This window comes from Ambystoma mexicanum, chromosome 5p (genome assembly GCF_040938575.1).
Source record: "Ambystoma mexicanum isolate Mex_15411 chromosome 5p, UKY_AmexF1_1, whole genome shotgun sequence".
Taxonomy (NCBI): domain Eukaryota; kingdom Metazoa; phylum Chordata; class Amphibia; order Caudata; family Ambystomatidae; genus Ambystoma; species Ambystoma mexicanum.
In genome coordinates this window covers 718,439,110-718,449,982 of record NC_090930.1, presented here as the reverse complement: position 1 = coordinate 718,449,982, position 10,873 = coordinate 718,439,110, and the positions used below count along the sequence as shown (strand labels likewise).

General features: G+C 42.0%; 1 protein-coding gene across 1 annotated transcript; it reads left to right on the top strand.

Moving 5' to 3' along the window:
- The first annotated feature begins 7,601 nt into the window (after positions 1-7,601).
- LOC138480569 (olfactory receptor 2D3-like) lies at positions 7,602-8,528 on the top strand. The gene has a single exon (XM_069612294.1). The coding sequence runs from the start codon at positions 7,602-7,604 to the stop codon at positions 8,526-8,528; it is 927 nt and encodes a 308-aa protein (XP_069468395.1).
- The last annotated feature ends 2,345 nt before the right edge of the window (positions 8,529-10,873 follow it).

The following is a 10,873-nucleotide window of genomic DNA, read 5'->3' as shown; positions in this document are numbered from 1 at the left end:
TGGCGATAATGTGGCAACGACCAGCATTTTTTCCGGAGGATCTTGAAAAGATGCTGAGTGCCGTATGGACCACAGGCCCCTATGACATAGGCTTATTAAAGGGGATAGGGGAGGTTAAAATAAAAATGAAGCCAGGAGCAATTTTACCCCTAGCAAAACAGTACCCCATGTCTCGAGAAGCTGATGAAGGTATATTTCAGACTATTTCAGCACCGATGAATCAGGGGATTCTGGTGCCATCAGAACAATTGTGCAATACCGCAGTGTATCCGATTAAAAAATCTAAAGGAGAGTCGTGGAGATTTATCCAGGATTTGAGACCTCTTAACCTGATTGCAGAAGCTGAGTTTCCTTTAGTTCCTAATCCTGCAACAATATTGTGCAGCATCCCAGTTGAGGCTCAATATTTTATGATGATCGATTTGAAAAATGCATTTTTCCCGATCCCTTTGCACTAAGACCCACAGGACTTGACTTCCTTTATGTTTCGCCAAAAGAGACTAAAACATACTCGTTTGCCTCAAGGGTTGAGTCACCATCAATCTTTAAAAGGGTTCTACAAATGGATTTAGGCAATATTGATTTTAAGAGTATGGTGCTACAATACATAGATGACCTCTTCATTTGCAGTAAAAAAAGAGGATGAGTGTAGCCAGGACTCTATTCAACTGATGACTATTTTAGCAGACAAAGGATATAACATGGAGAAGGAGAAATTACAGTATTGCCAGGAAGAGATGTTATACATCGGTCAGTTAATTTGGTATGATGGACAGATGCAAGATTTTCTGGTTTTGTGCAATTACGTTAGAGCCTGGGTGTTTTATTACAGCACATTCACAAGGCCACTTCTGCAAGCATTAAAGAAAGCACAAGCTGGTATAACAAAACTAGAATGTACCGAAGAAATGGAGGAAGGATTTGAGGAGATCAAAAGAGCAATTTGTACATCCCCAGTTTTAGGGATTCCCAATTATAGCAAGGAATTGTATTTGTTTTCACAAACAAATGGGCCCGTAATGACAGCAGTGCGTACACAAAGGACCACATTGGGGTATAAACCTTTGGCATATTATAGTGGGATTTTAGACCCAGTCATGAGAGGACACTTCCCTTGCGAACAATCTTTGGCAGCTGCCATGTTTGTAGTTGAGAAGTCCACAAGTATTGTCATGGGCTGCTGTATGACCCTTTATGTGGAGCATGCTTTGTTTGCCATTTTAGAGAAACCAAAGGGCACATTGACATCCCAAAGAGCTTCAGCTTATTAGGTAATGATGTCTAACCCAACAATTAAAGTTGTAAGATGTAAAATAGTGAACCCCTCCACATTCGTAGCTGAGCCAGTAGAAGAAGGTGATCATGTGCATGATTGTGCCAATTATGATGAATTTCATGATGGTATACCCCATGTGAAAGAGAATGCTTTGGTGGGAAGGGAGATTCTTTTAATTGATGGTTCTTCAAAAATTGATCTGACTAGTGGGGAAAGGCATCCAGGCACTGCAGTATTGAGACACAGATTAAATGGAGAATTTGAAGTAGTGGCAAGTGCAAGGCTACCGTCTCACTTTTCAGGAAAGCATTGGAAAGCCAGTAATGCCAGTAACTTTGTGGAAAGTCATGCTTGAACAGCTGCATTACCCCGCGCATGTAACTAGAGAGAGTCGTGCTGCCAATAGTTCATTCCTAATTTGTTGGAACACGTTCCACTGTTTATGGTGAATTGCATCGTGCATCAAATGTTTACTGCTGGGAATCCACTGAGAATGATTAGAGGAGTAATACCTTGTTGAATAGTCCGTTTCAGCATTTACATAACGACTATGTCAATATGCTGCAGACATGTAATGGATTTAGGTATCTATCTGTGGTGGTGTGCCCCTTCTCCAGGTTGATAGAAGCTTGTCTGTGTGCACACCCTGATGCCACTTGCGCAGCAAAGTTTTTAGTATGCAAAGTATTCCCGGGGCTGTGTGTGAAGTACTAAGATCCGATAATGGGCCACTTTTTGTCAATTAGCTATTTGAACAAATAGGTTTTTTATTAAGTATAAAGCACAAGTTCTCTTCTGCGTATCACCCACAAGCGAACGGAATTTGTGAGAGACTCAACAGCCTCCTCAAAGAGAGGACCACCAAGATTAAATTGACTTTGAAAAAGGGATGGCTCTGTTGCCTACCCTTGGCTTCATATGCCCTACGGAATCAGCCGTGTTCGGACCCTCACCTCACCCCACATATGCTGGTAACAGGGCTTTGAATGAGAATTTCCCTTACACCTCTGTCTACGATTATGAGTGATGCCCAGAGTGTAGCCAAAACTCTAGGTGATGAGAGTCACGACTATTTGACATTTATGACTACCAGTATTTCTTTCATTTCAGATCAAGTCAAGCATCGGGGGGGAGGTCTAGGAACACGGAAGAAGATAATTCAGCGACCAGGCCGAGTGAACTATTACCACCACCCAAGTTATATGTTGGGGACCTGATCTTGATCAAAAACTTCACCCGTAATTGGCATGAGCTTCAATTTAATGGCCCATTCTGTGCTGAAGAATTGTCCCCTTCAGCTGTTAAGGTATCGGGAAGACGACCTTGGTTGCATCTAAAGGACTTGAAGATTTATAAAGGCAAGACCCTCCCTCCCACCGTTACTGATCCAGAAGCAAGACAAGAAGAAGAATTTCCGGTGTTCAGACACGATCAAGGATTAAGAAAAAGGACGATAAAGCACCAAGTGATTAATGTGTGCTTTATTTGGACTGGAATTCAATAGACACTCCATATATATATATATATATATATATATATATATATATATATATATATATATAGATATATTTTTTAGCAGAGAGTGCAAGGACTTACAGAGAAATTCCAGAGTTTGAAATTATTAACTTTTAGAAATATATTGAAGCAGTGAATAATGCACCAGAGTTATACCTAAGCGTCAGTTCTTGATCAGAAATTGGAAGAAGATCAATATCAGAATTAATTTCATGGAGAATATCTGTTTTAAGTGATAAAAATACATGATACCTGCTGACAGTGACATTCATCGGCTTGTGGTTGCTGACTTTGTGTTCATACTTCAATATTTCCCTGCTCTTGTCAGAAGAGTTGTAAATATTCAAACCTTTTTACAGGATCGTAAAAATGGTCCAGTGATAAGGAGACTCCCATTGCTATAATTGAACACATTGTACAGTTACAAATGTAAAAGAAACTCAATGATTGTATTAAAAATGATTAATGAGGAAGGTGACACAATTATAGAGAGATCACAAGTTCAGCCAGCAGTAGTATGGCATGAAAAGTGGTTGTCCAGATTTCTATGCATAATATATATTTGCATGATTGTTTTCTTTATCTGTTTGTTCCTTATCTTTCACTGTCTCTATTATCTTAATGTTTCTACTGAAGAAAGAGCTCCCATGATTCTCCCCACTATGATTATGAATGATGACAGTTTCCTTGATCTCTACAAGTGTATTGGGAGACGTAAAAAAGACGTAAAGGAAGATAATGAAGGCATAAATACCAATCTAGATAATTCAGCTCACCTGGGGAATAACGCGTGGTACCAGCACATGAAAGAGGTGGGGGAAAGAGCATCTGACGAGAGTTGCTATGTCTGCTCTCTCATCTGCTATGCCATGAATACAGTAAGGACTTTCATTTCAAGGGAGGTATCAGCAAACAATGCGAAATGCCTCCGCCATCTTGCAGCATGTACTACTCGAGGACAGTTTCAAGGGCACTGGGTGACCTTGCGATGTAGATCAAGATGGTCATTTCCATACCAGGATGACTATATCAAGACCATACAAATGGAGAAGGAGCCTGAATGAAAAGACAAAATGCTTATGTATCCTGATGCAGGACAGGATGAGTTAAGCATTGAAGAAATGAAGAGCATGAATTGTCCCGATGTGCAGAAATAGCAGGATTGCCTGGATGTTGGGAATGAAAACAACTGTTGATCTATGGACGAATGCATACCAAGAAGGGATGGGAAGAAGGAATGATGTCCTGTGCAGCTCATCTGCTGAAAACGGAATACATACAAGAAGTGTAGAGAGTGAATTATGGATGCTTAAAGTCATGGGCCAAGCACTCCAAGTTACTGACATAGGTAGAAGACGAATCAGGCCCAGTAGTTGTAATCCCATTGGTTAATGCAAAACTATGTTTCCGAAGCCATGGAAAGAATCACATAGGATATAACAAAGAATGTGAAACCACAATTGATGTTCCTGGAATGAGAGAAGGGACAGCTATGCTTATGGACCGATATTGGGCCTGTAGATCTAGAGCCTATATGAAGTTGCCCAAGGATTGGGGCAGAGTATGTTCCCTGGGGCATATCCCTGTTCCAGCATTAGTGATCCCTCAGAGCGATCTAAACATTGGTGAATTTCCCAAAGTGGATTACCACTCAGCCAAGTCCAAGCATATGAAACCGTTCCAGAGGAGCACAAGTTGTTCAGCAAGACTGCTCTAATAATGACCGCTATATTCATGCATGGAATTCAAACAGTGGTGAATGCCAAATGTTTACAACTCACCAGATGGGAGCATCTGCAAACAGTCAATGCTACCATAAAAGGATTGAACGCCATTAACGAAGATCTGAGGGCCATATGACTGATGACCCTCCAGAATAAATATGTCCTTGATATGATCACAGCGATGGAAGCAGGAGTTTGCGCCAAAGTCGGCCAATAATGTTGCACATCTATACCTTCTCACGATGGCCAGAATGGGACCTTGACAGAGGCCATAACGATGTTGACAGACCTGCAAGATGGAAGACGAGACAGATGACATTGAAGATGACAGTTGGTATACCTCCTTGTTCTCAATGATTCCTCAGTGGTTGGGGAATCTATTCAAGGTTCTTGGAGTAAAGCTGGTGCTAGTAATGTTTGGATTCTGTATAGTCAGGATGGTGATTGCCCAATGCAAGAAAATGGTAAAAAGGTGGTAGGAATGAAGATCATGATTGATGTCAAAAATTAACCAAACGCCAAGGAGCTGACTGATGACGCTGTCAGAAAATACATACAGCTAGCATCGTAGCACCTGAAGGAATGAAGTTTTGGTATCCAAAGAATCATAAGAAGCACGTAGGACGATGGGTCTATTGTACCCTGAATGGACAATGTAACTACATGACCTAGAGTATAGATGAACATGTCAAATCAGCAGGCACCCTGAGGGGGTTGATGAAGATATGGACACCCAAGAAACACTTCTTCAAGAGAAAATGCCAGGATGTAGAACTACTTGAGGTGGTGGTTGAGGGCTCGACCAGAGGGGGGAATGTAGAGGAGCAGCTACATGCCTCTGCTGGAAACCCTCCCCCCCTTCCTCCCATATGTTGGAGACATGAGACCAAGCCGTGTTTGACACCTGCTGTTGTGCCAATACCGCAAAATGTGTTTGCAAGAAGATACCAGTTGAGACAACCCTACCGAATGTATCCCCAAAGTGATGACAACCTAAGGGAGTAACACTCTGAAGGAATATGAGAAGGAGCAAAGAAAAGAAGCTAGTGACATCACAAAAGGTATGCATGGCGTCCTGAGGTACTGGCTCAAGAGGATGTATGGATTACAAAGAAACTAATAACGAAGTAAAGAATCAAGTAAACGTTTAAATATGAAAAAGATTACACATGCACAAAGTGCTGCAGAAAATCAACCGTTCAATCAATGTACAGATGCTGAAACACAAGGTAGACCAAGTCATTATCAAAGCTGGCTATATGTAGTAAATAGACACAGGCGAAGCCCCCATTATATAGAAGCTGGACATCGGTATCATGAATTTAGTAAGCTAGGACACATGAGGCGGGAAGGGAAAGCTGTGTCGCAGCAATAATAAGCACAATCGCTGAGTTGCAAGACTAGGCTGTCTGACCTGGAGTCAAGACTGAAGCAGCCAATGTCAGCTATCTATTCTGAAAATGAGCGAACGTGCAGAGGATGAATCATCCCTTGTTAAGGTGCAAGGAAAGAACGCCAAGAGTGCCAAGTTTATTTCATTTAAATCATTTAAGACCTGCAAAATGAATCAAATTGTGGTCTCCTGTCAGGTGAGCCAAAGATGAAAATAGAGTTTGGACTTGGAGTCCCAGAACACGATAGTGAGTGCTCTCATTCTCATATATTCTAAAGAAAAGCATACTTTGCAGGGTCAAGTTCAAATGCAATCTTCAAGGCAGAAGGCATGGGCGATGAGAGATGCTGGGCTAATTAGGTGGGGAGGTAGTGTCATGTCCCATCTCCTTGCACCTGGGTTAGGGCTTACGTGCTGCTAAGTGAACCGAATGTTCCAGACTGGCACAAGCGTGCCAACCAATTGTAGTAGTTCATATAATGAAGGACCTTATAGTTTGAAAACCAATGAGAAACTGTGTATCTAATGTTTCTGAAGATTACATATTTAAGAGGTAGACATATGTTGTCCACCTGATACTTAGTAGCCAATCACAATCCTAGTCATTATAGAAAATTATACTTAGATGTTCCCCTTAACCATTTCCAACACTTGATAGGTTTTTCATTATTGCCACATAGTATGACATCACCTCTGATGTATTTTTGATATAAAAGCTATGATTTATGTGAAGATCGCTGAGAGAAACTGAGCGTACATCCGTTGATGTTCGTTGTAACTTTCTGTTTTAGATAATTGTTAATAAAACAGTACTTTGCCATCGCCCTGAGTTGGTTCGGTTATTTGGACTTGGAATGAATCTGTGTGATCCGATCCATTGCATATGCAGGTTCTTATGGGCCCTTAGCTCACCCTGATGAAGACATGCTATAATGAGTTGCTTATGTTGAAACAGGTTGGTTACAGGTGAAGGCAAAGTGCTTCATACCTTACAGTGTTTCAAATTAGCTGAAATTCGTTTTTCCACCATATCGTATTGCCACGTTATTCTGTATTTACACTTTTTATTTGTGTGTTTTTACTGTGGAGTATGTAGTGTGTAGGATTACTTTTAAGTGTGTATTTTATGTGTGTTTTTCTGATGAACCTGTCATTTGCTGTACTTTTTATGTGTAATTATTTTTTATTATTGTTTTCTATTAATTAATTGGTTGCTGCATTGTTCATTACAAAATTCGTTTTTTGCCTTCATTTGTGGGTAAATAAATGATGTGTAAATTGAAATGTTTGTATATTTGTGCAGAACTTAACCATTCCGCTGTTACAATGTTAACAATCAATGACATGACCATATCAAAAAACACACTTAGATACATCACTGCTTGTTTACACATTTATTTATTTATTTATGGATTTATAAAGCACGAAACCAAGGCCCGAAAGGATCTGGGCGGTAAATGTAAATGTATATTAGGTATTGACATTATGAAGCATAAATCGTTCACAAGTGTTGCAAAGGATGAAAGACTTTGTGTCATTCCTCAAGTTTTGATTGCAAAAACGAGTGCTTTCCTTTAGTCAGCAGCGTTAAGGGCCTGGCGTCACATCAGTCTATTTATCATTGCATCAATTAACCTCCATTCTCTCCCCCAAAGGCAACCACATCAAAACCGCAGAGAGACGTTAGGAAGCAATGGACAAGGGGAACCAGTCCTTCGTGACAGAGTTTATCCTCACGGGGCTGTCCACGGATCACAAGATTGAGATCATCCTCTTCGTGCTGTTTTTGTTCATCTACTTGGCGACACTGATGGGAAACCTGGTCATAATCATAGTCACTCAAGTGGACTCTCGTCTTCGCACACCCATGTACTTTTTCCTAAGTAACCTGTCCTTCATAGATATCACTTACACCTCGGTCATTGTCCCTAAAATGCTGAACCTATTCCTATCCACCAGAAAGACCATTTCCTTTGCAGGGTGCATAACCCAAGTGTACATTTGCCTGTTCTTGGGGGAGACAGAGTGTCTCCTACTGGCTATAATGGCATACGACCGTTATGTGGCGATTTGCAACCCACTGCACTATGCCACTTTCATGAGCAAGATGGCCTGCCGGAAGCTGGCTGGTGTTTCGTGGATGTGCGGTTTCATCATATCACTTACAAATATCTTGATGACTCTTCAATTGCCTTTCTGTGGTCCCAACCGGATAGACCACTTCTTCTGTGAAACCCCAGTCTTGTTGAAGTTGGCATGTGCAGATATCGTAGCCAGTGAAGTCATGATGATTGTTGGCACTTCCGTAATACTTTGCATTCCTCTTCTACTTATTTTAACCTCCTATTGCCACATCATTTCCACTATCGTCAAGATGCATTATGTGGAACAAAGACACAAGGCATTCTCCACCTGCGGTTCCCACTTGATGGTGGTCTCGATCTTCTATGGAACAGCCATGTACATGTACATGAGGCCCAGGTCCGAGAACTCAGATAGCGACAAAGCATTCTCAGTCTTTTACACCATTATAATTCCCATGCTCAATCCACTCATATATAGCCTTAGAAACAAAGATGTCAAGCAGGCAATAGGAAAGACACTGGGAAAGAAATCCTAATCAAGAATGCTTAAAGATCATGCTTTGTGGCAAAAGACATGTATGTTCAACAATGCAGAGATTATTGTACTAAGTACCTTTGGAGGGAGTGGGGCCGGTAAACAAGCCATTATTATTAGTAACTTGCAAACTGAAAACTTGTCTGAAAAGGAATCCATTGTTATTTGCCCCTTTCTGTCAATTGGGTTTTGCCCCTATCCCGAGGTGCACAACATTAAAGGGGGGCGTGCTTTTTCTGAAATGTACCACTTGGGTAAATAACTTTACATGCTTCTGTAATAAGTAGCATGCAGCATGCTATGGGCTTCATTACGAGTATCGTGGTGCAGGGAAAAAATGGAGGGAACGCAGCAGTAATTCCTTTGCCGCCACTTTTCTACCGCATTCCCACACCGCCATACTACGAGTTTGGTGTTGGGGTGAAGGATTTACCTCTAACAAAAAGCTGGGGATGAATCTGCCACCCTACAGCCAAATTATAGTGGATCCTCATGGAGTCCTATGGACTTCGAAAATGGGGACTTACACTGCAATGCCGGCACCGCCATTTATAGCGGAAATGATGCAGAACTACCGCCAAACTCCGAATGAGTGCCACTTGTCTGTATCCATGGAAAAAACAGAAGACCATAGAGAGCTTGCACTGTGGGGGAAAACCCAAGTAGGTGCACATTTGTTGGCATCCCTAATTGTTTCAACAAACTCCCTAAATATATTTATATTAACAGTTCCAGCCATGCATATAGAGGTCACACGCTAATAACATGCTTAAAGGCCAATTTTTGCAAGCTGCACAGTCTTGGGTAGGAATTTAAAGATTTTCAACAGTTTTAGTCGAAAACCTTTATTATTTGTGACTCCTGTGATTGCAGTTGGAATGTTATCAGAACAAAGCGGGAGAATAGATAACATGTTAAACGTTAATCCACCCTTTCCACAAGGTCAGAGTTCACAGAGATTTTATTCCCAAAAGGGCATTGAAATGGTAGACTTTGGTTTTCTGTCTGTGGCTGTAGGCTCACGGCGTTAGCGTTAATGGCCCTCATTACGAGTTTCGTGGAAACCATGTGCCAGAAAAACTGGCACCAGACCCGTCATGAATTACCGCCGCCTGACTTGCCGGAAAATCAGGCAGCAGCAATTGTTAATTCCCATTCCTTATACGAGTCCCATAGGACTCAATGGGAATTTGGGATGATGGAAGCACTGGCACCGTTAATAACAGTGCCGGTACTTCCTGGAAAGTCTGCAGGCGGGTGCCGTCTCGCCAGCCAGGTCAGACGGGTCGGCACCCGCCTGCAGACTCGGAGTGGAAAACAGCTGTTTATGAGGCAATATGCATGGAAATGTGACATGGTCCGAGTGACTTGTTTATAACATTCCTGCTTTATGGAGATGTGCAAGTCAGCAGCAGCCTTATGACCCCTCCAATGTGATCAATCGCAAGCTCCACACCCACACCCTTGGCACGCACGTTAGGGGAGGCACATGAAAAACATTTCTTCTGTTCTATGCCCCTCAGCGAAGCCTCCTCATTATGAGAAAATTATGGAGGAACTTCTAATTGAAAACAATGGTCACAACACAGGAGTTCACTTCAGAAAAATAAATAAAACCATACACACTGAAGCTGTCTTCTTTGTGGCTCTGCAAACAGCCTTCTTTGTGTTGAAGAGGGAGTCGGGGTCCAGCCACCCCCCCCACCCCAACCCCCCCAATCAATGGTGTTGGAAGCGTAGTCACAGTGAAGCGTTTTTAGTTTAGAGGGAGGCCAACGATGAGGATCTGAGTCTTTTCATCGTTAAGACACAGACTGTTTTCCCCCATTCAGTTTTGGATTATCACCTATGTCTTGTTAATGGTGATAGAGTCTAGCTCATGGTTTCCCATAATGGAGATGAGGACCTGGGTGTCATCCGCAAAACTCGTGTAGATGACACCCATAGCATCAAGGGCAACAAATAGTAACTTTGTGTAGGCATTATAGAGAGTAGGAGAAAGGCATGAGCCTTGTGGTACCCCTGTAGGAACTGGTATTGGATCAGCAGCTTCCTTGCCTATGGCTACTCTTGATGTGCATTCTGCTAGAATTGATTTGACCCAGAGGGTGGCTTCGTTAGAGAATTGGAGGTTTTCAGAGAGTGTATTGCACAATTTGTCGTGGTCCACCAAATCGAAAGCAGTAGAGAGGCATTGATACATTTAGTGATGATAGGCGTTAGCGTAGGTGCGCAGAGTTTTACTAGGTGTGCAGGGAAGCAGTCTCGTTTATGGTTTGATGGTTTTAGGGTGGAGATGGTGTTCAGGACCTGGTCTTGGGTGACCATTGGAAATTTGAACTGTGT

Bases quoted from the DNA above. Each gene is read 5' to 3' on its own strand.
- LOC138480569 (XM_069612294.1), top strand. From the start codon at position 7,602: ATGGACAAGGGGAACCAGTCCTTCGTGACAGAGTTTATCCTCACGGGG.